At 42.1% G+C, this 26,108-nt stretch overlaps 2 protein-coding genes across 3 annotated transcripts in view; one reads left to right on the top strand and one right to left on the bottom strand.

Annotated features, from left to right (window-relative positions):
• Window positions 1–19,963, bottom strand: part of trrap (transformation/transcription domain-associated protein) — an 83,515-nt gene extending 63,552 nt beyond the window's left edge. For both annotated transcript variants that reach the window (XM_069155970.1, XM_069155971.1), the window contains exons 1-30: window positions 19,820–19,963; window positions 19,425–19,474; window positions 19,019–19,129; window positions 18,565–18,669; window positions 18,245–18,328; window positions 17,730–17,786; window positions 17,410–17,535; window positions 16,627–16,704; window positions 16,109–16,197; window positions 15,318–15,414; window positions 14,509–14,647; window positions 13,162–13,240; window positions 12,326–12,560; window positions 11,882–12,218; window positions 11,583–11,680; window positions 11,262–11,456; window positions 10,967–11,158; window positions 10,714–10,879; window positions 10,336–10,592; window positions 9,616–9,816; window positions 8,208–8,359; window positions 6,243–6,442; window positions 5,787–6,004; window positions 5,338–5,535; window positions 4,837–5,097; window positions 4,418–4,579; window positions 4,167–4,263; window positions 3,637–3,758; window positions 1,507–1,677; window positions 496–564 (exon numbers count right to left, since the gene is read on the bottom strand). In XM_069155970.1, coding sequence (XP_069012071.1) covers window positions 496–564; window positions 1,507–1,677; window positions 3,637–3,758; window positions 4,167–4,263; window positions 4,418–4,579; window positions 4,837–5,097; window positions 5,338–5,535; window positions 5,787–6,004; window positions 6,243–6,442; window positions 8,208–8,359; window positions 9,616–9,816; window positions 10,336–10,592; window positions 10,714–10,879; window positions 10,967–11,158; window positions 11,262–11,456; window positions 11,583–11,680; window positions 11,882–12,218; window positions 12,326–12,560; window positions 13,162–13,240; window positions 14,509–14,647; window positions 15,318–15,414; window positions 16,109–16,197; window positions 16,627–16,704; window positions 17,410–17,535; window positions 17,730–17,786; window positions 18,245–18,328; window positions 18,565–18,669; window positions 19,019–19,129; window positions 19,425–19,474; window positions 19,820–19,919 — 4,446 coding nt within the window. In that variant the 5' untranslated portion in view covers window positions 19,920–19,963. The remainder of the gene's footprint in view (window positions 1–495; window positions 565–1,506; window positions 1,678–3,636; window positions 3,759–4,166; window positions 4,264–4,417; window positions 4,580–4,836; window positions 5,098–5,337; window positions 5,536–5,786; window positions 6,005–6,242; window positions 6,443–8,207; window positions 8,360–9,615; window positions 9,817–10,335; window positions 10,593–10,713; window positions 10,880–10,966; window positions 11,159–11,261; window positions 11,457–11,582; window positions 11,681–11,881; window positions 12,219–12,325; window positions 12,561–13,161; window positions 13,241–14,508; window positions 14,648–15,317; window positions 15,415–16,108; window positions 16,198–16,626; window positions 16,705–17,409; window positions 17,536–17,729; window positions 17,787–18,244; window positions 18,329–18,564; window positions 18,670–19,018; window positions 19,130–19,424; window positions 19,475–19,819) is intronic.
• A 979-nt stretch (window positions 19,964–20,942) lies between these two features.
• LOC138201840 (uncharacterized) lies at window positions 20,943–24,235 on the top strand. Its single transcript, XM_069155344.1, has 4 exons — window positions 20,943–20,973; window positions 21,339–22,180; window positions 22,608–22,761; window positions 22,938–24,235. The coding sequence occupies exons 2-4, from the start codon at window positions 21,350–21,352 to the stop codon at window positions 23,438–23,440; spliced, it is 1,488 nt and encodes a 495-aa protein (XP_069011445.1). The 5' UTR covers window positions 20,943–20,973; window positions 21,339–21,349; the 3' UTR covers window positions 23,441–24,235.
• The last annotated feature ends 1,873 nt before the right edge of the window (window positions 24,236–26,108 follow it).

The following is a 26,108-nucleotide window of genomic DNA, read 5'->3' as shown; positions in this document are numbered from 1 at the left end:
GGATGAACTCGTATAAAGACAAGGGAGCAAAAGAAATTATCGTTATTTCTGTGAGGGAGAGGCAGCTGTTTTCCCCCCGTCTCCCTCACCTTTTCTCTGCCTTTACAAGGTTATCTGTCGGGGAGATAATGAGGAGACGCAGTGCTGGGCCCACCACCGCCTGCCTGGCGCCTAATTAATCATTGATTGTAATATGGGCACTCACAACTCATCTGGGAGGAGGCCACACAGAGAAGGTGTCGACTACATGTGACTGTGGCTTTGTGAGCACAGGGAGCATTTTCTCTCCCCCCTCAGTGCTTTTTGCTTTAGGCACAGCAGATCAACTGAACAAAAACGGTGCCAGTACACATCCCTATTGACTTGACCACACCGGCCATGAACGCCTCAGTATGGCATTCAAACAGGATTTGACGAAAGGCAGACAAAAGAACAAATTTACGATTGTATTACATTATTAAAGCAAGGTGTTGTGTCTGAAATGTGTTTACTTACACTGCCATCGCTGCGCTGGCCTCCTTTATGTGTTATTACAACTACCTCCATCCACTTACGCAGGTGTTGCTGTAAAAGAGAGAAATAAGATTGAGACTGTGTGTAAGGGACTTTGTGTGTGTGTGTGTGTGTGTGTGTGTGTGTGTGTGTGTGTGTGTGTGTGTGTGTGTGTGTGTGTGTGTGTGTGTGTGTGTGTGTGTGTGTGTGTGTGTGTGCATGTCTTTCTACCCTCATAGGGACCAATTTTGGTTTATAACCATGGATGTGAGGACATTGGTGGACATTGGTGGACCTTGGTGTTAGGGTTAAGGGTAGAATTAGGTTGGGATAAGGGTTGAGGTTAGGCACTTGGTTGTTATGGTTACAGTCAGGGCAAGGTGCTAGGGGATGCATTGTTTGTCCTCACAAGAGATTGAAAGACAAAGATGTGCGTCTGTGTGTGTGTGGGCATGTCTTTTGAGCTTAGCAGGTAGAACATGGCACCAACAAGAACCGATATTTATTCAAGAGATTCATATAATAAATTAACACATTTTCCACCGATAATTCAAATGTCTGACTTTGCTTAATTATGAAACTATTAAGGAACAGGCGAGTGCACAGACAACAATCACTGTCGCACTTCTGAGCCCCACTGACTTTGCTCCCTCAAAATATTAGAATATGACAGCTGCCAGCAGGAAAAACAACTTTCTCATTCATATAAATTTTGGCAAGGCAAGTCTTAGCTGGTTTTTAACATTGTTTTAACACGTTTGAGTGCAAGAAATCATTAACTGATCCCTTTAAGCAGAACTAGTTAAATTGCAGATGGACTACTCCAATTTTTTATTTTTTTTATCTGAATAATCTGACTGCAAAATCAACAGTAGAATTTTATAACTTCAAAAAATATTCAAATAGTCCTAAATGTACAGCTATTTAAATGCTGAGCTGTCAGGTGTTGAATAAAAGACAAGCAAATGTTGTGAGATGAAGAGGAGAATGTCGACTGAGGAAGAAGTTTCTCACCATCATCTGGTCACAGAACTTGTCGTTGAAGGAGTTGGGGAAGAGACGTGTGACGGAGGTGAGCCGGTTCACCACGTTGAGGGTTAGGCTGCGGTAGTCGCCCAGCATCATCAGTAAGGGGCGCATGTGAGTGTGGATCTGGTCTACTTCAATAGTGGCACCTTCCAGGAACTACAACAAAATACAGGGAAACATGCAAACATGCAATTTTAAAATGTTTAAATAACCTCTTGAAAAAAAAATTTACGTGAAGACTGTATAAAATAACATTGAAAAATGTGAGGTCTGATTTGTTTGTTCTGATGGATATAATGAAACATTATGTAAAAAATATCCACATAGCTTTTCATATATTCAGATCTTTTCCTCAACATGAGACCTGGCCTTGTCTGGTTTTCTGGCCCCCCATGTCTCCATTAAAGCACCGAGGCCACTCAAATGAGGGCATGATGAGCAGTAAACAAGCACACATGCCACCCAAACACACTGAGGACGCACACCCACAACCTCACGCAGAGGGGGAGGAGGGCAGGGGGGATGATGCATGGCAGCCACATTCATTTTCCTCTCAGCGCTGAGAACAAACACTCCATCCTGTATCGATCTGGCCATGGCAACGCTCATTAGTGCTCGCAGGGCAGAGATGAAAGAATGGAGAGAACAGAAAATGGCAAGCAAAAAAAGAAGGAAAGAAAAATCACAGGATAGTGAAAAGGAGTGATGGTGGTAAAAAAAAAAAAGAAAAAAAAGAAAAGAAAATTAAGGACACTGAAATGGAAGGGAAAAGGGACAAAGAGCCGGGAGTAGATGGATAGAGGCTTAGACAGTATGGATACTTTGATGAATAGAGGCAGAGCTGGTTCAGGGAGAGTGTGATAAAGCAGAGGGAGGTCCATATGAAGATAAGTGGGTGGAGAAATGGTACGAGGGGAGGATTAACAAAGAACTTCGAAGATGGCAAACGACATGTGATACAGACAAAAGACTGAGGAAGAGGCGAGACAGAGAACAATGGAAAACAAGATAATGAAACACTACTTATTAGGACTGTGACAATATGCTTATCTCCCAATTTTATTCTACCAACATACTCGTGTGCCGAATCAAGCTGTGATTTTATTGACTTATTGTGATATTTGTTTACTTCTATTTAACACCACGGGGCAAAGTTGAATCATACAATTCTATAGACTATGAATCTCATGAGCCATATTTCCAAAAACAATGCCCACAGAACATGGCCGATATGCTTTTATCCGATTGTAAGGGAATGTCACACCAGACCCCAGATTACTGACATCGCATACTGTGACATACAGACAGATTTAAGTGGCGAAGATTGGTTTAACTAGCAGTGTGTGAAGTCATTTGGCAGCGGCATGGATGTTTATTTATATGTAAAAGTCTTATACTACAATTAGAATAAAGTTAATTAAGTTATAATACTTATAATAGTTCAAAGTACTGTTATATAGAGATGACACAGTAGAGGGTGTAGAATATGTAATTTTGAGAAACATTTAAAAGATGTGACTAAATTAACTTCATCTGATGATCACTTAAGACCACTAAAGGGAACAGACTAATCCAGATATAGAAATATCATGTCAGGGTCTGTGGTTTGGCTCCAAAGGAGTTTCAGCTGAAAGTGAGTGATGTAACTAAGTAATTGTCTGAAAAAAATTCTAAATCAATTAAAAAACCAGAAAAGAATGTAAATATGCCAAAACAGAAGAAGGTAAATATGGTGTTGAAATGTGACAAACACAACAACAAAGTGGTAAAGATAATACAGCCTCCCTGAAAATTAAATCAGCATTGTAATTTTGGGTATTAATCACAAAAAGGCAAACAGTAAATTTTCCTCTTGGCTTTACGCAAGATGACATCATGACATTGTACATCTTTGAAAAAGTGATTTAGTAAAGAATCCCCCAGAAATCATTTACTTCTGAGAAATGTCTAATCCCTCACAAAAATGTACTTGTCATATTTGGTAAAGATGATCTGTTTAAGGGGCAAAAACATCTTCAACTGTAACATTTCTTGAGAGTTATGATATAATGCGTTATCATCATATTCTAAACCGATTACAAAGCAAAAAACTAAAGGATGAGAGGTGTCACTCACCTTCCTCATGCACGCCTCTCCCGCTTCCTGGAGTTCATTGTTGGTGGAGTTGAGGGCTTTAAACAGGGCAGCAATGATCTTCTCTCTGGACTGTGGCAAGTAGTTACAGGCTGCCAGCGCATCTAATCCAGATAAAGAATATTAATAACATTCAACACGTCCTTTCTGATAAGAAATGGAAATTAAGGGACAAAAATAAATAGAATAACTGAAGAGGAAGAAACCCAATCATTTAAACATTTTAAGATGTTAGTAATGAAGTCACTGGTTTAATTCACACAGTGGTAAAACAAAGATAAAATGACACAATATGGTCAACAACAATGATCCAGATAATCTCTGCTAATATAATGATAGTAGTTTTAAGACTGTCATTTTCATCTTCCCCAGTGATGAGGTTTGAGGTTTACAATTTAACCACTGGTTTTTGCAGAGCACCGAGAAACAAATTTAAAAGAGGAGAAAGCATCACTTGGAAAACTCTAATGTTACACGGAACAAATAATAAACATAAAGCTGAGCCTACTTACTGAGAGCAGCGATTCGGAGGGGAACCAGGGAAGGAAGGCTCTTGTAACAGGGCAGCTTCATCAGAGCAGCATCCTCTGCTTCACACAGGTTCAACAGCTGGATAGAGGAAAAAAAGACAAAGGTCAAAGGTCAACAAGTAATAATCAATTGAAGTATGTTATGATGTCTTGTACATATATCTTTAATAAGAAGATTATGAATAGCTCAAAGTCAGTTTGTTCACTGTTAATAACTTCTGTGTCTTGCATACCTCTGTGTAGAAGACCTTGTGCTCCATGACATTGAGATCCATTGTGAAGAGGCGAGGCTGCAGGGTGGTGCAGAAAGTGTTGCCCTCCATCAGGCCGATTTGGGCATTAGCAGGCTGGTGACGCAGCAGGTGCTTCTTAGGGGGAACCATATCTTGCAAAACCTAGAGAGAAAGAAAACCCATTAAAACAGGGGCCTCAAATAATCGCCATATATTTATACTGTTCATATTTAGCTCTTTATTCACCCGTTGTGTCCACCTTCTCAATGGGCAAATCAATTGCTGATTTACAAAAATGTTGTAGTCTTGTATTTCAAATCAAAAGTGTGTATTTAAGCTGATAAAATGGCTGCATTTAAGAAAAAAGTCTAACAGCATTAAATCATGGCAGACGTTTGCAGAAATCTTTTAGTCTTCACCTCCTTATGTGGTTCCATGATGACAGTAACACTCTTGCCGGTGACCTGGGCTAACACCTGCAGAGAGTGCATGGCCTGCTTTCTGACGGTGGAGTTGGGGGAGGTGACCTCTCGCACCAGGTCGTGTGTGACCATGTGGAAGGACTTCTCCTGGGCAGCGAGCAGCTCCTCTGTCTTTTCCTCGTCTTTCAGCGGAGTGGCACAGCGCACAAGCAACTGCTCCAGTGTGGTCTTCGCCATGGCTACTGCTCCATTTGACACCTGTGTGGAAATCAATAAGTTAAAAGTACAGGGTTTTTTTTTTAGCAATAAGAGTACAGTGATGTGACACCGCAGGTACGTTACAAGTTCAAGTTGGTATACTGCACCCGCTGCAATAACAGGAGGACAAATTTGACAAGCAGGTCATCTTTGCGCAGGTAATCATTTATTAAACATGTGTCACATGACTTCCACTCCTTTTGAAATTCTTTGTTATATAATCGTTTAATTTACTCTCACCTCTCCTGTGAGGTCCATCATGACGAAGAGCAGGGCTTTGAGAAAAGTGAGCTGGTTCTGTAGCACCCAGATCAGAGGCAGTCTCTCCATCAGAAACTTGATGGACACCACGCCGCCGAGCTTGGCGTACCAGGCCTGCTCATAGCAGCAGGCACACAGACGCTCTACTATGTAGGAAAACAAGGGCAGTTGGCATGCCTGGGGATGGAGAAGCCAGTGTGATTAAGGGTGATTCCCATTTAAGAACTATGCACTGATGTAAACATAAACACACAGAGTAATAATTATAAAATTAAAAAAAAGAAGTTGATCAGGCACAAAGCCAAAAATACTTTTATTCTACTGGTCCTAATAGCAGAGTTTACCACAAATTTACAGAACAAGCTTGACTGCTATTGTCAGATTAAGAAGTAAGCAAACCGTCCAACACTCTCCTCCTCGTGACTTACTCGCTCCTTGGAGCCAAGGATGATGCCGGCCACATCGACGATGACGGCCAAGGCCACTTCTCCGATCTTACACAGCTCCTTTTCCTCGTAGGCCATGCAGATAGCTATGGCATCAATCAGAACCAACGGATCCATGCCCTTTGAGCCATTCTCCTCGCTGTGGAACATAGCCGTGCTCGGCTGGCTGCCCAGCTGGTAGCACGGCAGCAGGAAAGGACCTGGGAGGAAGGAAGAGGACAAGAGGGAAGGGGTTATATGTTTAATATTAAAATTATAAATATTAATAGGAGATGTTAATAAACATGTAACTTTTAACTTGTAGGACAATCACTGAAAGAAAAAAAAATTGGAAAGAGAATAATCTACTTGAGCAGCTGGGAATAAATGCCAACCAGGGCAAAACAGAAAACTAATATTAGATGGAGCGAGTGCGAAGAGCACCAGTCAGTCCCTCACCACACTGCTGAGCCACAGCGACCATGGTGTAATGGCGAATCAGGCTGGCGACGAAGGGCAGCGCGCTGGGCCTCAGGTCTTTTATCACAGCAGACATGAATGCCCCAGTCAGGGCCTGTTCGAAAGTTCTGCGAGCAGGCGTGTCTTGCGCCTTATATCGGTGCGAGATGATGACATTGGGGATCCACTTCTCAGTAAAGCTAATGGGGGAGAAAACCACACAGCAGAAAGGATTACATACCAGCAAGGACAACACTCACACAATACTTTAAGATGAAGATTCACGTCTGTTGCCGGCCTGCAGACGTTTAAATTCTCTCTGTCCTTAAATTTTCGGTCTCCTCTGAGTTCCTCCTGCTTTCCCGTTCCTCTGCCTTCTTTTCTGTCCCCTGCTGATATTTTTATTATTTACTGCTGCTCAAGGCAACTGGGCTGTGGTGTGATTGAGCAGCTGTTTTCTCCATGCTTGAGCTTGTGTTTTATAATGCCACACGCCAGGGGCAGATCTGATGGATCGCTTCATTTTATTATTGCCATTTAAAAAACTGCTCTTTGGAGGAGGAGGAGAAGAAGAAGAAGAAGGGGTGCAGTGTGTGTGTGTGTGTGTGTGTGTGTGTGTGTGTGTGTGTGTGTGTGTGTGGGGAGGTGAACAGGACGTCCGATGAATTGGCCTTCACTCATTCACGAGCTTGCCAGACTAACGCTATATGTATATTTTTGCTTTATTTACAGTGATAGTAAGTCGGTAAGTAGGGTACGGTGATAGTTAGAAGATGATGAAGGGAGGCAAAGCAGGAGAATAAAAAAAGCAGACAAAATCTTTCAAGAGAGAAAGGACACAAATCGAGACGTCTGAGGAGGCGACAGGAACAGCCCCCCTGATCATAACTGACACACTTCATTATCCCCGTGCGCACAAAGACGTATTTGTGTGCATGTGTGTCTTAGGGCGTAATGACAGGAGAGGGTAAGGTGCATGGTATAGCATAAACAGACAGCGTAAAGTCAATTAGCCCCTGCCCGGGGATCAATGATGGTAATGTGACACACCCACCCGACAATCACGCCCCCATTCTTGTACGTCTGTTCGAATAGGCATTTCCACCTTGCAGTGCAACCTGCAGGAGGGGTGGGAGGCCTACGGATGTGTAATTAGCAACATCCGCTCTTCAAAGGGAATTGATGCAGCAGTGTGTGGTGAAGACGTGACGTAGGAAGACGTGTCAGCAGGAGACAGTAAAGGCGATGGAGATGTAGGGCGATGTGTGTGCAGACGTGAGGGGGCGGGTGTGGTTGGAAGAGGGCAGACAGGGAGGGGGGAGTAATCAGTGGGCAAGATTAGAGGTCAAGTTGTGTTATGTAAAAGTAGGAAGGAGGAGATTGATTCCTGTCGTTGCATCCCAATGGACGTAGACCTTTATCTTTAATTTTGAAACTCCTGGAGCAGCCTTTAACCAATCGGCTTTGACTACCAAATGCACCGAAGCTCTAGCGCCGCCGCCACTGAAACTACTGCAGCACCAACGCACTCAACCACCCCTACTGGCGACTTTTTCATCTGCTCTTCAGAGTGACTGAACGAATGTTAATGCTAACAGGATTTCCAGACTATAATCACACATAGATGTGATGAGGGTATGAGCAACATTTGGGCCGAGCCAGGCTACCATGCGAGTAGACTGAAGGAGGAATCAACGGTAGCAACAACAAAACACCAACATCTGTTAGGTCATGGCAGCTACATTTATCCCAGATAAAATTGTCCACTGAAGGGTCGAAGATAAATGCTTACTTAAGCTGCATCTGTCTATTTTTCTGTGTTAAAAAGTCTAACATATCTATAATATAGTATTTAACAATGCATTACGACTTAAATGATACACAACTCACTGTAAATTGTTGCCACAACAACCACAATAGTGAGGCATATGCCACAGTCGGATCAAACCCAGAATGTTGACTCACTTGGGATGAGACAGAAGCTGGTAGAGTGCGTGCTTGTTGTCATCCAGACTTGTCATGGCGACCAGGAAACACTTAATAACCTCCCAGGCCTGTCGTCTGTAGTAGGGCTCCGTGTTGGCACTCTTCAGGCAGTCCAGAGCCGTCTCTATCGCCTTGGAGGAAACAAAGCATGCAGATTTTACTTCATTCTGAGATGACTGACTTCTTTGATGGTAAATGCCAATACACTTAAATGATTAATATGGGAATTAAACTGCATATGCTATATATGTGATTAATTGCAAGAAGTAACAGAAGACCATCTGGGCGAGCAAAGGTCATTATCATTCCTACATTACGAGCTGACAAGCCTCAGCAGCCCGGCGCTTAAAAGGGAGAAAATGAACTAATTAATGCCACTCAGAACAGAGAGGAGAAGATGAGGAGGAAGGCAAAAATTGAGGAAGGATTAGAGGAGATGAGAGGGCACGGCATAATTGAATTGTAGACCTGTCAGTGTATTAGGATATTAGGATATTTCTGTCAGGACTGGCACTGTGACAAATACTCCAGTACGAGTAGATAGATTTTGAGTGTAAACACAGCGTTGTCCTTGGGCCTTTTAAGAGTACGAACTTATGAAAGAATATTTATGAAGTGGTCAGTAAAAAAGCCAGGTCAAAAAAATTGCTCAAAAGGCAAAGGAAGCATAGAAAACTCAAAGATATGCAGCTCAAATCCTATGTGAGTGTTTGTACGCGTTGTACTATCTTCCAAGTTATTCACATCAGTGTTATTTGATCTGTTGGTCTCCCTTGCAGCACTTCAAGCTGTCTTCCCCAAATGTACCAGCTAACCGTATGGCTGCATCGGGTGTCTGCTCGAGATTCATGCCTTCAGCCTGTGCAGCGTGTGTGTGTGTGTGTGTGTGTGTGTGTGTGTGTGTGAGTGAGTGAGTGTGTGTGTGTGTGTGGGGGGGGGGGGGGGGGGGGGTGCATGCGCCTGTGTTGATGGCAAACACAGACTGATAGCCAAGAAGAGGGGAGCAGCCATTAGTGAGAGTAAATAATGCCATCATGGTGGCCCACACTAGATTGATGATTACTGACTGGGGATGAGGAGGAGAAACAAGAGATGAATTTAATTACCTGGAGGGGACACACACACATACACAGCTCTCTCTCACACACACACACACACACACACACCTCTCTGACAAAGATATATTGCTCTCACAGTAGAACAATAATGAGGAATATCAACCTCTTTTACGTTGAATTCTTTCTTTCTAAAACCAAAATACAAAAGGCAAGAGGGAGGAGAAAGGGCCTTCAAACTGGTTTCAGGCAGAGTTGCAAAGCGAGACCTTCACAAAACTTGTCACTTCAGCACACAACTGTACAAAGAAGAGCACATAATTATGTCCTACCTTCTCCATGGGTAGTTGTATGGAGGCTTTGCAGTCAGTGAATTCAGCCTTGATGCTGGGCCCCTGGACCTCCGTCACCACGTAATGTAGTCTCTGAGACTCCTTCAGCATCTTCCTGTTGCTGCCTCCGAACTTTCCGAGCACGCGGTAAGCAACGTGAGAGATGCTTTCAGCTGGATTACGGAGGGTACGCCACAAGGCCTGGAGCGCAGTGTAGGGAGGAGATCAATTTTACCATTGCGTGTCAAAAAGGAAATCAGGGCATTACATTGATCAGAGGAAATCTCTGAAGGAACAGCTCATTACTGTCAAAACCATGATGACTTGAGCCATTTGTGGACAGATGTCAATAATATGCTGAGAAGGCTGGCTGGTAATCACTGCAAGTTACGAGCTGTGTTTACAGAACTGCAGTTACAAAACAAGATGATATTGCAGGTGTGAACGTCCCTACAGAGTCCAGCGGTAATGGGATATAGATGCTGGTGACTTATCCAGGTGTGTTTTGTTTACCGCTAAGCAGCAGATATGATAACTGGAACTGAGTGAAAGATGATTGTATGATTATAAACGACTATGAATAAGTTCCTTCTTTATTTTAATTTTTTTATTAATCCATACTTTTGATCGAAAAGTTTGGTCCAAAAATAAGCATTTCTGATTTGTAAAAACTGCAACGGGCTGGGATATGATGGATGACTGACAAGGACAGCCTCCTACCTGCATGAGTTCGGCCCTGACAGGCTGGATGTGGTCGTAGAGGAAGTCGGGCTGCAGGTTGTCCACACACAGCTCCAAAGTACGAAGGCCCTGGCTAACTAGCGTCTGAGAGCCGTTGAGGGCAGACACCAGCGGATCCATTAGCATGGGTAAGTAGGGCAGCAGGGAGCTCAGACGCACCGGCACAGTTAAACACAACTCCACAAAGAGGTCCTTCATGTGCTGCTTGTGAAGGCCACTCTGCAGCATGTTCAGACCTGATGGAAATGGGAAGGAAGGATTGGGGAAAACATTTTTTTTATTTTTTTATTTTACACGGGAATATAAATCCACACTTGTCAAATATCACTTCAATTCAAAATAAAGGCGGAATTTTACCTTGCAGCAGGTTAGGTAGAAGAGGTAGGAACTCCTGGTAGAGCAGGTCATGGCTGCCACCACCAATAGAGCGGAAGAGAGCTCGCAGAAGCAGGAAGTAGTTGTAGGGTTCCTTAGCAGACTGAGCCAGCTCCATGGAGCTGTTCACGATCTTGTGGAGGTGTGGCTGAGGGAAGAGGGACAGTCTTATTAGTAAAGAGGAGTAATGGTAGCAGAAAAGAAGTGAAACAGTAACAACAAAAGATTCAATTACCTTGAGCATCTGCTCATTCTCAGCAGCAAATAGTGATACTGAGCCAAAGACTAACTTGAAGAGCTTGAGGTAGAGGTTTGAGAGCTCAACGTTGGAGCCCATCTCTGGCAGTCTTTCAAGAAGATACTCCACTAAGATGGTGGCAAACAGAGCTGAGGTTGACAGGTTTGCCAGGAAAGAATTCGCCACAATCTAAAAAACAGAAAATTAAAAATGGAATTAGAGCGCAAAATGATGACCTCAGAATAAAGAGGTGTTCGGTAATTGTGAGAAAAACATGAAGGATAGGATGTACCTGCAGCGCGTAATTTTTGGAGATCCTCTCCACCATGTAGGGCACAGTGGTCTGAAAGATTTCCTTGAAGGTGAGTGGGTTCATCATGGTGAAGACCCCTGCAAAGTGCTCCAGAACCTCCTTCTCCTCCTTCATGCGGACAGTCTGGCAGTTGGCCACTCTGATGTACGTCTGCTGGTTATTGGCAACCTGCACCTGGTCAGAAGAGACATGAGAGCTTTCACACTGGGCTGCTGAAGGACTCTATTTATCTCGTCATTTGTCACTCATATATGCCTATTTCAAAAACAAGCCAACAGTCGGTTTGTTTTTGGGTTGTACCTGGTAGATGTCCAGGGCCTGCATGGCATATTTAACCAACTTAATGTAGATTTGTGTCTCCTTTGGCTGGAGCTGCTTATTAGGAATGAACTGAGCCTCTGAAGAAAAAAACAAAACAAAACAAAAAGTTAAACAGTGCATGTGGACAAGACTGACTTGTATCAGATGATTAAGTCTTGACTTGCCCTAATGAAATCATGTGTTTATACACTTCTAGATGCTTTTTAAGTTGTCGTGGCCTAATTACACCCGACAAAGAACAAAGGTCTCTGCTGTTCCACGTCCGTGTGTCCTCTCACCTCCGGGGGCTTTGCAAGATGTGATGCCCCAAGTAATCGTCTTCACTCCGCAAACCAGCGTCTTTACTAGACTGCGGCAGTCGGACACCTGAAACGTCTGTTTGTCTTCCTTCTCGCTGGGTCGGTCAAAGGGAGTTCCTGGTGGTGCAGGAGGAGCAGGAACAGGCGTTGGAGGAGCAGGTGGTGGAATGGCAGGGGTAGTGGAGGGAGTGGGCGTGGCCGGTACCCCGGGTAACGCCCCCGGGTCGACCACACCCATCTCCGACTGAGGTTTGCATTTCTTGAAGATGGAGACGAGCTGGTAGCGCGCAATGGTGTGAAACTTTAGCACAAACACCTGTTTTTAAGACAAGAAAAAGGGGGTAAAAACAAGTCCTTCATCAACATTTGTGTCCAAAATATATGAACATTTTTTTCTACAGATGGCAGGTCTGTGCTGCCTACCTCCAGCATCCTCATCAGGATGTCCCGCCCGTTGCCATTCTCCTGCTCTGACTTGGAGCGGATACAGTCCACCAGGTTCAGCAGCAGCTTGCAGGACATGGTCTGGATGTTACTGGGAAGTGACTCGTCGTCGATGTTCTTGGCGAAAAGCTGCACAGCTAGCGATAAATCCGTCAGGGGCAAGTTCTGACGAACGTGGTGCACCAGGTCTGCTAGTGTGCTGTAGGCCAAGGGTCTGAAAAGAAAGACAGATATGGAACTAAATATAGTAATATTTCATTTCAAAGTAGTAGAGAAAACAGAAAAGGATGTGCTCCAGTGAACCGACATTTTAACAAAGGCAGAAAAAGTAGTAATCAGGGAAGCTGAAGACAAGAGAGGCTTCACAAATACGGAAAGTAGCTTTGGGATGAGAGAGAAAGGGAGAGAGAGAAGGTGGGCTAATGAGTGACACTGATAGTCCTGCCAGGTCTCATCAAACTGCCTTGTTTCCAATGTAGTGCTAATGTGAAATGACAGTTATTTTGTTGATGAGGTGAGGCCGTTTGGCAACTGAGGATGGTCAAGGAGGTTTCCGAATCGAACCGAGGGGGGGGTGAGCGGGCAGCCTGCCATCTGAAGATGCCGGGGTACATGACAACTTGACAGTGTGCTGTGTGCTGCAGTGTTGCAGTGTTGCAGTCAGCTTCCCGGAGACTTTCTGCAGCACTGACAACTGCCTTATTAATATGCCGGGACACTTAACACACACCTGGCTGAGAAATCATCCAAGAGAGAAAGACGACGCTGACACCAAAGAGGTCGAATGATCGTGACTGCACATACAGAGAACTTACCTCAGAGTCTCCCGAGCGGTGTAACCAGAACCGATCAGGATGGATTCATCAAACAGTTTGTCCATACAAGGGATAAACTCTGAAAGACAACAGAGAAATATATATTTTAATGACGACGGCAAGATGCTAAGTTTGCCTCAGAAAGAAGTTAATGACATTTTTTTTTTTAATTGGTCGTTACAAGTCTGATTTTTTTTTTTTACTTTTTTCCACAACAGCAGCTATCGCAATATATGATCTAAATTCTAAATAAATACATGAAAAAAAAAAATCTATGTAGAGAGGTGTTTGGTTTATCAAATGTTATAATAACTGCAGTAGGGCTGACACGATCATTACTTTGAGTTAACTATAAACTGTCATTTAAACAATTGCTTTTGTTTTACCCTAATCTTAGTTTAATAACAGATCTCATGAAGAGCAAGGCAAAAAAAATGATATTTCTGTTTACCTTTTAGATTTTATAAACAAAAATTGAACAGGGCAGATTTGACATAAATGATGACTTAAATGTACAGATCCCATGACTGAAACATGCAAATAAATTACTGTTAATGAGAGGCATCAAAAAACAATATAAACCACAGCAGAACAAGAGGGCGCAACGAGATGATGTGGAAATAGTGATGGATTAGACATCCCTGTTGGTTTCATCAAGCTGAATTTATACAAATGAATGGAAATGATTGTCATGATTAAGCAAAATGAGTGCAGTCAGCTCAAATAATTGCGGTCAGGCAATTATGTAATAATTGTGATGAGCCTAAACTGTAGCACTGTGCCTCTCTCCGCTTTGACAGTATGAGAATAATAAAATCCATTTTATTGTAGCTAGATAGTTTCCAGTTTTCTGTAACTCAATGGTGTCAAATTTCTTGTACAAAATACCCTAAATCTGAGTAAATGGCTTCAGTCACAGAAGCAGAAGTAACTCAACAGTCTCATGCAGAAAATCATCTCAAATGCGTATCGTTGTCTCAAGATTTCAGTGACGGATGGTTGAGCTTTTATCCCATTTCATTCAGTTTCACTTTTCACCTCTCAGTCACCAAATCAAAATGAGGTTCTACAGCTACAGTTTGACAGCGAATAAAAGTGTTACTTCAGAAGTGAGAAATGTGAGAACTATAGTGTGACTTGGCAAAAATCTCACTTTTCGGGGTGATGTTTAGACTGAAAAGCACAAAAAGAAAAGAAAATGATGTTAACTGTTTAAAAAAAAAAATAATAATAATAATAAAAAAAATTAGACCACAGTTGTCATTATCCTGTGTCCCACGTGTTTTAATGCATATATGTGTGTGTGTGTGTGTGTGTGTGTGTGTGTGTGTGTGTGTGTGTACATACGGCTGCGTAGGTCAGTTGTGAGGATGTGCTTGGCTGCAATGAGCAGTTCCTTGCGGAGGTGAGCGGTCTCAGAGGGGCAGTTGGACAGAAGCTGCAGCATGCCCTTTACCATCTGCTGAGAGTACTTCCCCACCAGGTCCTGACAGGGAGGACAGGCGCACACAATATGATTAATGATTACGATTTCAAAATGACTGTACTCTGAGGCTAAAAGTAATTCATACACAAGTCAGTAACAGTACAAGCCAAATCTCTGAGCCAGTGTTCAATAGCTTTCATTTTAATTTGGACAGTCAGGGTGTCTGTTACAGCAGCACCAACAGTACACAAACTGTCCAGCTAATAGAATTCCTCCAGGTGGATTAAAAGTTTTTTCTGTGGTATTATCAGTGGTTTTTGATGTCTGAGCCAGTTGTCTCAGTTGTTATTGTGTTTTCCGCTGATAATGTCCAAACACACTCGCACAGTCAGTGGAGCAGGAGACGGCTTCAGAGGAAGCTATTTGGGCCATTGATTCTTGTTCAGTGAGGAAAAACTAAAGTAAATATAAATTCTTAATTTAATTTTCAAAGCCTGTTTTATCTGTATTCTTCCCAGCTTCAATGTCTTCATATTAGTGAGCAAATTATGTTATACCGCTTCCTGTCAATCACCTGACATCGACAAACAGAAATGGCATCCAGAAAACAAGCCTTTAAATAGAATCTTTATAGTCAAAGGATCTCTGCTAGTAGTTAAAGTTTGACATGGTGATGCATTTTAAAAATAAAAACAAGACAAAAAGGTATTTAAAAACTCGAGAAGTGTACCTGGTAGATTCGGATGATGTAGGCCAGAAATGACAGAGTCTTGATCTGGGCAGCGATGAAGTCTGCATACAACTCCTTGTTATAAAGCTTGTGTTGCCTATAGTGGACACAATTCACACATTATGTCATAAATGGTGTTGTACACCTGCAGTAGCGCCAAGGAGAGGTTGAAATTGTGGGTGTACATGTACGAGTCAATTCTTCATGGGTGACATATTTGTTGCTGAATGTGAAGGAAAAACGTTCTCTCTACCTGCCAGAGACTGTTGAGGTATTTTTTTCTAAATGAACTCTGCTTCATTTCCTTCTTGTTCGGAAAGCTTAACACAATCCTCTTCCTACCCTGAGAGGTTTCACCTCCTGCTAAGCCAATTTCTACCATTTTACCCCCCCCCCCCCCCTCCCACCCCTCAAATGGATTTTCCAATCTGGCCTTAGTGGGCAAAGTGGCGAGCAACACCATCAACAAAGTTAGTGCAAAAGTGGAAGAAGGAGAAGAAGGAAAAAAAAAGAAGAAAATTCTCTGATGGAAAGGAAAGATTTGTCTCTTCCTCTTGTTTGCATTGTGGCTCCGGAAAGTCTCAGGCCCCGAAAAGTTTCCTTCGTTTTCTGTCTTATTTGCAAGTGATTCTTTCCGCATCTAATTGACGACTATCTTGTGACCTACAACCAACTCTGTACTACCATACAAAAGCATGTACAAAGGGAATGGGGGTGATGGTCTACTGTTTGTCCCACTGTGTAAAAGTATTGGCACAGCTCATATACACAGACACACAGATGTACTTTACCTGGCCTGCGGAGACACCTGGAGCATGATGGTGTTCATGATGAGGGGTACAAACTCTGACACCACGTTGTGAATGTTGAGCTTATATAGCTGCAAGAGACAGAGCAAAGACACAACCGCAGTTAATAAAAAATAAATAAAAAATAAATAAACCAAACTTGTTCTGATTCTCACACATTTCTACAGCTGAAAGGATTCACTCCATAACACCTTTTATGTGTGTATTTGGAAGGATTATGCAAAACCTTTAGCAACTCCCAATTATCTTAAACTGTGGGTGGTGATTACGTGCTAATAAATGGCAAGCTAAGTTTCACCTATAAAAACAAAGTGTATTTTACACTAAACCTTGAAACTCTCTGTCATTTTTAGGTGTTTCCTTTGCATTTATATGATCAGATATTTACGGCATTAAGAAAATATCTAACTTTCACATATTCTTTTACCCTCTTACACGTCACCAGATGGTTCTGTGTGAAGCAGGATATATTTAAAGAGGTCCAGGGCTATTTCACTCACTTGATACATCAGCACTACTATGATGGGCAGCTCTGCCAGCACCTTGAGAGACAAGGACCCCCGTGGGATGATGGTGTGCTTGAGGCAGAAACAAAAGGAGAATGATCATGAGTGGATTGGAAGGATTGAGTGACGCAACTGCTCGACACTGAAATACAAAATCACCGTGTAAAGAACATGTAAACAACTCAACAACAAGGTTGCTCTATTTTCAGTTTTTGCACATTTAGGGGATTTTTCCCACTTTAACAGAGTTTCTCCTTTATTAAAAACCAAACCTAAATTTATGGAAACAAATTTTCAAGAAACTGGCATAAAAAAAAATGTTGAAATTAAATGCAGCATCATGTTTTGCATTGTTTAATTTAACCTGAAAAGAGTTTTGTTTATTATGAATACAATAATTATTATACTTTCATTTACAGATCTGCCAATGCTCGTTGGTCACGTGTCAACAAATGTGAAACAGATCACTGCTCAAATAGAGCATAATGTGTTTTTATGCACTTTCTATTTGAGTATAATTGCAGTTTCATGATCTCGCTTGTATTTGTGTCAAAACAGCGCACTACTACCACCTACTGGTCACAGACACCACTGTAGAAGTATGCAGTGTAAAGTAGAAACAACAGATAGGAGCTCCTAACTCCTACAAACGGTTGGTTGGCTTAGGTTAGGTTAGGTAGTTACTTTATTAATCCCCGAGGGGAAATTTTTTTCGCTACAGCAGCATACAGGAAGCAATAGATAATAATAGAAAGCAATAAAATAGCAGTAACTTACTGTTCGTGTTTCGCTGTCTTCCCTCTCAGGTGCAGTCTTAACCAACACCGATGTGATCATGCCCACCATCTCCGGAGAGGGGACTGTGTTCTCGGCTATCACCTGGGGATTCTCAAAGTACCTGGCCTGGAGGGAGCACAAAGAAACAACAAGTGAGGAAAACAGAGGAAAATCGACTCTATTGGAAGAATAAGAAGAAAGACATGAGTGTGGAGAAGGCAGTGGGGAGTTATTCCATGATTCTCGGGAAAATCTGATGAAATCGCAGCCAAATCATCATCACTGTAAGCAAAGCCAACTGCTGCGGAAGTTGTACTTACAACAACTTTAGGAAGGTCTTTGTAAATCTGCTTCACGAAGTCCAGAAAATGGTGAATCTGGAAAGAGAGGATTATGTTAATGCTGTATAATGTTAATATGTTAATACATGTTAATGCTTTTCTTCCGTTTTTATAAGTATTACATATGTAGTTCTGACCCTGTTGTTTACATTTCAGGTTATGCTCAGTAAACGTTTTTTTTCCGTTTTTTTATCACAATGTAATAGTCATCGTTTACTTTAGGGGACGAGGTATTAGTCATTAGGCGTGACAGTGTAATGATAATCACATCTCAGGAATATTTATCAAATGCATTTGTCTTTAATAAGAACTTTACTATAAAATGTTCCCTCTCAATTCAGCAGCACAGGACAAAGGAGGAGGAAAACAATTTGACAGATTATTTTTTAATTAAAGATTAGTCAACTAAGAGTTTAGGTTAAGGACAGCTATATCAATATCACTTTCTCAAATTCTCTAGAAAATGTTAAAATAAATAAGTGCGAGATGCTCACCTCCTGAGAGATTGGAGGGCGGAACTGTTTGTGCAGCTCAATAATGATGCGAAGGCAAATCAGCACATTTTCTTCACTTTCAATCTGGAAGAAAAAATGAGGAGAAAACAAACTTGAAATTGCAGTCCAACAGCTGCTGTCTGTTTGGGATTTATCTGCATAGACTAATTCCTTATTCTTTTCCCCACTATTCAAAGAGAGCTGTAAATACCAAAACATCAACATCCAATACATTTATACATTCTTTGCAAAATGTCAGAGAACAACCAGAGCCAAAATACTGCAGCATTTCGCAAGTACTTAATATTCATTATTCCTACCTCCAGGAAGCGGAACATCACAGACAGGACGTTCTTGGTGTGTGGACGAAGGTGCTCATTTGTTGGAATGCGGTGGATGATTTCCAGCACTAGCTTCCTCAATTGCTGAACAAATGTAAAACAATTTAAAGTGAATAATCCGGCCTTGCATACAGTCATATCATGTGACGCAACCCAGTCCTATTCAATCTTTTCAGGAATGTGTTTTTTAATTTCCGACAGCGATGTACCGAAATCTATTTTAGTAATTCAAAAAAAGAATCATAGATTAACTTAAATCCAAAGGCGGCTTTATAGGATAATAAAAAGCAAGATGCCCGATTTTTGTCTGTAAAAAGTTTAGCACTTCTTCTTCTGACCTGAATTCCTCTCTGGATAGTTGTTGAACATTGATGAATACAATAAAATTGGTGAATGCGGGAAGAAGCCAAAGCGCTTGTTATCAGCCACATACCTGTGTAGGTTTTTCTTGAAGAAATTGCACCTCTCCATCCTGAAGAAACGTGAGGAAGCGAGGGATGATGTGTTCCAAGAAGGTGGAGTACTGAGGTGAAGACGTCACATTCTGGAAAAGACAAGATGGTTTTATGCCATGAAGCAACTCGGTACACCCGACAAAACTCGAGTGTTGTGCAACTTTTTTTAAACAGCATTTTTATTTGTTTCAGTTTGTTTACTTCAGTGCATCAGAAACATAAAGTACTTTTCATAAGTTTCAGTTACCACTACTTTTTTTTTATATATACAGAATTAAACTAGTGGGATTCATAAGACCTCTTAAAAATCCTTCATAATCCATCTGCAGAGACAAAGAAAATTAATCCACTCCATCACACACTGAAAACATTCATCAAACTCACCTCAAAGTTCTCGCTGACCTCCTGCATCATCTTTAGCTTAGTTTCATCAGCTGGAAGTTGGAGGACAGAGTGTCGCCATTAATCAAACTTGCTAATGACGCAGTTCCACTTTTCATGGCTGTCACCGTGTGCTCAGCAAGGGCTCTCAGATCTTATCAGTTTTACTTTCAGCGTCCAGCATACTCAAAAGGTACATCAAGATACACACTCAAACACACTCATACCAACAAACACTCTCACAGACACGCGTACCTTTGACTGGACTAAAGCATATCGCTCTCATCACATCGCCCATGCTGAACACAGGTGCTTTCATCTGACTCTAAGTGAAAAGTCTTGTGCCTTTTTCCAGACATCTGACATAAAACAACGCACATTGAGGTCCATGAACTTACGCGTGTTCGTATCTGTGAGCGCCGCCACAAACTGCAGGTACTTCTTCATCAGCGTGGTCTGGTCGACCACCGTGGGGCTGGGCGCCGGGACGAAAGCCATGGTGGCAGCAGGGACAGACTGGACTGCAGTCTGCACAGAGCTGTGTGATCACAGACACTGTCCAAATATGACAAGACAAGAGAAGAAACTTCAAACACCGGTGATGAATCGGATGCAGTTATGATACTAAATGCAGGAATAGCAGCGGTGTCCGCTGAGTATTTAAGCAACACTCAAGAGGTGTTTCGGGGGGAGATTGCAGTGTCCCACAAAACAAACCGGTAAAAGATCCACAAACATGCCTAGTTATTGGCGCACTATGATGACATCATCAAACGCGTCAGTTAGCACAATTTTGTGCAGTCCCGGTAGTATTTAGGAATTAAAAAACGGCGTTTTCAGCACAGAATGGGAATCACTCCATTATCAAGAGCGCCTTGCACACCTATTCACCCGCTTAATAAAACAACAAAAGCAGCATGTATTAATTTTGCAGAACATACTGGCAACTGTTAGCTAATAAGCTAGCTTTCCCCAAAAAGAAAGAAAGCGCTCGCGCACCTCCCAACATGAAACTCTTATTGAAGAGAAAATAAACACAGGCCGCAGGGGAAAAGCACTCTCACAAAAAGCTGTTCAAACGCTACTCACACAGAAGACACGATATAAAAAAAAAAAAACCACAACATTCCCCCCCCAAAGTTTAAAAGACGAAGCGGACCCTGTGCACTCACCCAGCGCCGCATACAGGAAACTGTCGCGCTCGTGCTGTTTGCGCCGAAGCACAGACGTGTGGTATACTTCCGCGTGTTTCGCATCATATCCTCCGTATTAAAGTACAAACACGGTGCAATGGTGTTCTTTTTACATTTTAAACACAGAAAACCGACACGGTTGGCGTTTTGCGCTGTAAAAATAAGCTTTTATTGGTCAAAAGTTTGTATCCTAGTACCGGCGGAAGGATAGGCGTAAAAAAGAAATGGCTATAAGACCATCGTTTTTGATGGGCATTTGTAGCAGGAGGCGCGTCCGAGACGTTGTAAAATCACGTCACAGAACCACGCGAGATGTGTAGAACGAGAGTTTGTCGCAGATGGCGGCGAATCACAGAAAGGTAGGACTGTGTTTGTTGCGTTAACTGTTATTAATGATTTATAAAAAATAAAAAATAAACATTTTCACGCAAAGGTAACGCATATTGTCCCCTAAGTCGATAACTGACTCGTCTTAACCACGTTTTATGTAACTTCGTATGTAAAAATGCATCGTTTAAAGTTGTTGTTATTGTAACTCGTGCTGTGCGTGCAAACTCCTAATTCAGTGCAGTGATGTTAACGTAGATGGTTGCTGATCTGATGTTTATAAAGTGTTTACTAGTCGTTGAGGAGCCATTTAAAGGACTTTCTGTAAATAGTGCCACATATGTAGGTATAAATTAAAATGCAGTAAAACTTAAAAGCCGGGTCTATTTTTGTTCAGGTTTAGTTGAGATGGCGGCTCCCGTTTTCAGTCGGTCTCGCATGAAACCTGAGATCTACAAGACCGTCGACGGAAAGGTTATCGTGGAGGATGAATTGCTGAACTTCCTCGCTCTAAAACACAGGACATTAAGCCAGGACGAGATAGTCCTCGTGGCTACCAACACTTTTGACTCCCAGTGGATAGAGACCTCGAGGAAAGTGTTGTTCGAGCTTTGCCCCACGACGGAGCCGCGCGTCTCCCACGAAGGGCCACTAAAAGACGCACAAAACATCAAGAGTTGCCTTAAAGTGATGGACGAGTGTGGAGACAACACTCCCAGATTCGTCTCTCATTACTTGGACGAGCTGCCGCCGGTGACATCCGCGAACGCGGACGTGTGGAGCCTGCTCGGGAGGATGAAACAGCTGTACGCGGAGGTGTGCTCGATGAGGCACGTGATGCGGCTCCAGGCAGACGTGAGCGAAGGGCTCCGCGCTATCACGCTGGAGATCAACCGGAGGGTGTGCTCACTGGAGCGGTCCGCCGACGGTGCAGATGCAGCGATGGACGGAGTCACCGGGTCGGACGGCACGGCGGCAGCCTCGGTTTCAGGCGCCGGGAAGAAGGCTGCGGGGAAGGCGACAAGTACGGACGGTCCCGGTGGGTCTCTGCTGGGTTCTCCAGAGAGGAGACCCGCTGTGAAAAAGGCCCGATTTGAGGTCCCGGAGATCTCCGCTGCTGTTGCGAAACCAAAACCGAGCGCTGTTACCCCCGAACTGAAAAAAACATCCGGTGACGGTGTACCTGTTGGTGGCGGCACCGGACCGGCGATGAACAGCAACATTTTCCACACTAAGTTCGTGAGTTGCTTCCAACTTTTCTGGCACTTCAACTTTATCAGTGTTTCTCAATGAAAAAAACTTAAGTAGAGCCATATACTCGATTTTAGTTTTAGAATACCTTTCAGGTCATGAGGTCAATGAACTTGATTGCCCAAAATGACATCAGTGTATTGAATTGATTATAAATAACTATTTAATAAAAAAAAACTAGACTGGTTTCTAAATTACCTCAAGAATCTTTTTCTGCACTATGTTTTGTAAATACAAAAAGTTTTCATATCGGACATCATATAGGCTGATACAAATAGCCTATATTTGTAATATCGGCTGATAAAATTGTCCACCCAATAAATTAACCGGGCTCTACTTTTTACTGAAATATGAATGTAATTAATATGCCAATAAAAATTTCCTATTTATTCAAATGTTTTGCTTTGCTTTGCAGCTTCATCGGACGATGTGCCCAGAGGGGGATTTGCCTCCACCTCTTTGTTTAGGCCCAGAGAAATTCCAATGCCGATTTTGCAGAAGGGTGGGAGAGTACCCTGCTATAGCAGCACATATGCAGAGCCATGGGAGATATGCTGTTAGACACAAAGGTAATAGTCAGGAGCCGAAGTCAATGTCGTAATTTGTCGGCCACTATTTGTATACATAATAACATATCTAAATGATGGTGAGCTTTTTTATTTATGAACTGATTCACAGATTTTTGTTGTGAACACTGTCACAGTAAGAACATATTATGATTGTCATTTTCTCTCTTTGTTTGCAGGGTATAAAATTCATAAATGCGGCCTTGGATGTGTGACAAACAACCACTATCACTGTTGCTATTGCCAGAAGATCATAAACCGCAGCGATTTATTCGCTGTTCATGTACAAAAGTGTGCGTCTGCTCTGGTCCAACGTCCAACAACAGCGGCCATCACAGCAGCTTTAGTCCTCAGTCCTTCCCCTGGATTGATCTTGACTACATCGTGTATCACTCCATCAGCTACCAATCCAGCAGCCGTCTCTGGCTCACCTGTAGCTCCCTGCATAAAATCTGTTGTTTCCTTGTCTGATACCAACAAACCCCTTCCCCTCCCTCCCCCCCTGAACCTAAAGACCTCTACAGATCCAAAATCATCAACACCTCCAAGTCCTTCATCTCCCCCGAGCCCTTCAGCAGCACTCGGTGGCTCTGAAACAGTTCAGCGTCCCAGTACAGAAAGTCTTACTCCAACAGCTGAGATGGATGTGGATGAATCGAAAGAACTTGGGAAACATTCATAATACCTCTAAGAATCTGTTTTATAAATGGAAAGTTGAACCAACTATTCAGAGCATCTTTATGTTTTACTGGCTGGTTAAACCTCAAATAGTCTGTTTCCCTGTGCTTATAACACAGACTACAAAATCCACTTTTGGACCTTCAATACCAGCGATTCAAAGCTTTAATTCTTTCTACAAATCAACCGATAAATTCAGATTGTTTAACACATTTCTGAGATCTATTTTTTTTTTTCCTCAGATTTGTGACAAAGTAATGCAGGTATGGTCGTTGCCATTTTCTTCCCTCAGGATTTCTTCATTGTCTATCAAACAATAAAATACATATTGTAGACTTGCAATAAAGCTTCTTTAGTTATTTTGAGGGCTGCTGCCTGAAAGACTTATCATAAAGTATTTGATGTGTGCTTGACAGGCAGCATAACTGAAAAAATATCGCACCAACAGGTTTCAGGGAATGAATATAGAAAATTATAAAGTATATATAAGTTGTGGGCTGTTTTAACCACAAGATGGCAGCCCACTGAAGGGGACTGGGGATCCAAACTCCATGTTCTGAAATGATCAAAGTAAAGTGATTACAATGTTGAACTTCTGTGAATAATTAAAACACCAGCAACTGAATTTAATCTGTTAAACTGAGCCAATGCTTGTAAATGCAACAACTTTGAATCAAACTGCTAAAAAAAAAGTTTGAATGAAGGAGGGCAAATATAGCACTTCGACATCATTCTCTTACCTGATGCCTGCTGTGAGCTGGTGTGTTTTTGAGGAGAATAAAAAATAACAGAAAACTGAGATCTTGATCTTCAGGACTGTTTTTTTTTTGTTTTGTTTTTTTAATAACTAAGACTTCCATAAGACTGTGACAGTACAAGAGGAAAATGTTGCACGTCTTTCCTCTTGCACTGCCTTGGTAGAGGTGAGCCAGGAACGTGAAGTACAAAGTATTGTGGGTTTTTTTTCCAATACCTATCTAGAAAGTGGCTGTGGAAAGTACAGGTTTATAGGATGATTAAGAAAACCAGCTTGGGGATCTTTTTGTACTTACTGTAAATGTTCGAATTTAAATGAATGAGTCCATTCTGGTCTGTCAAAACACATTACTGTTCCTTTGTTTTATTGTTTTGTATCTTTATTTCATGGGTCAGTGACCATAGAGAAAAGAAAAAGAAAACACTACAATAAAAACAAATTTAAAAAAAACCAGCTCGTGTAGGCTGTACCTTCATTGTTTTCGAAGCCTGGATGAGTACTGAGTGCAGCTCTTTCTGTGGCCGGTTAAAGCTTTTATGATGCTGTATGATGGCTCATCAACAACACTTGAAATTGTACGTCAGATGTCTCAGAAGTGCCTCACATGCGGGATACACAAGTACCTGAAACTCACAGAAATAACACATGAGTTTCCCATGGTTACCACATGTATAGCACATGTTTACCACATGTTGCAAAATATGATAACAGGGAAAACAGGTGGAAAGGTTTTTACATGGGAATTTACATAGGCTTCACACATTACAGCATGGAAATGTTCCAAAACCACATTTCCCACATGCACAACTACATGTGTATGTGATCACATGAGTTTTTGCACGTGAGATTTTTGCAATAGGTCCTATTAAAATAAGAAAATATTTCAGACGACGACCGCTAAAAGATTTTGCATTGTGGTTCTCCTCTTGACATTTTTTTCCCTTTTTGCATTGAAATGGTCTATAAACAAACCATGTTGTTATCTGAGATCAGAGCGTATCACCTCTCATGATCATTTTTAAAATTGTTCCCCTTTTCTTATTGTGACCGAATTAAGCTGCTGTCGAGCACTCGTCTGTGGTTCACCAATGAAAGTAGATGGCAAAACGGATTGAGGTTTTTTTTGCACAATATGTTTGTTTTAATAGCTTTGGAAATAAAAATAACAAAGTGTAGTTGAAAGATGGTCATTATTGATCTTGTCTAATCTATCAAGCCCGTCTCCTATACCCACAAGCTTTACTAATGGGTTTTAATTCATGATTCTCCCACTCACACTACCCCTCCCTCCATAGACTGAACTCACTGGTAAAAATAAGACTGCAGAATGAGATCTTCCTTTCACTGAATGTCACATATGATGTAAGAGATAATTTGACGTATAATGCGACTTTCTCATTCTCCTTTGCACTCTCTGTTCCTTAAGTAATAATGATCTGCTAAAAGATGTTTGTCTCAGCCTTATTGTGCTGTCCTGTTTGTTTCATTAGTGTTTTATTCTGACGGGGGGCTTTATCTCAGAGAAGGGAGAGTGGATGACACACTGGTTCTGAGGCTTTCCAAAAACCACTCATCTGTCCATTAGATTTGTGTTTCCTCGGCACACTGCTGCAGCTGCTGATGCCCTTATGATGAAGCCGGATTGCACACACACCCCTCCTGCATTATTTTCTCTATAGAAAGAAGTGCACTTTCCTTGCGACCGAGCATGAATCATCAACAACACCCCTAAAATCTATTTATGCATCTAAAGCTCCTGTGCATATTCAGTCTGCGTGCTCATATGCACTCCTGAGGTCTGCAGCATGGGAGGACCTGTTCTCTGTGTGTCAAAGGCTCACACCAGACACTCCTCCATTTTGTTGAATATGGTTGCTACAGAAAATCTTGATATTTTTTTTTTATAATGGCACAG

The sequence above is a fragment of the Embiotoca jacksoni genome, unplaced genomic scaffold (assembly GCF_022577435.1).
Source record: "Embiotoca jacksoni isolate LCO1_2020_lvr unplaced genomic scaffold, fEmbJac1.0.p SCAF_20, whole genome shotgun sequence".
NCBI lineage: Eukaryota > Metazoa > Chordata > Actinopteri > Embiotocidae > Embiotoca > Embiotoca jacksoni.
The sequence above is the reverse complement of the archived record's forward strand: the minus strand, read 5'-3'. Positions and strand labels throughout refer to the sequence as shown.

Excerpts from the sequence above, each read along its gene's own strand:
- LOC138201840 (XM_069155344.1), top strand. The coding sequence starts at position 21,350 with ATGGCGGCTCCCGTTTTCAGTCGGTCTCGCATGAAACCTGAGATCTAC. Across the intron at positions 22,181-22,607 it reads ACATTTTCCACACTAAGTTC|CTTCATCGGACGATGTGCCC; the intron begins GTGAGTTGCTTC and ends TTTGCTTTGCAG. Across the intron at positions 22,762-22,937 it reads ATATGCTGTTAGACACAAAG|GGTATAAAATTCATAAATGC; the intron begins GTAATAGTCAGG and ends CTTTGTTTGCAG.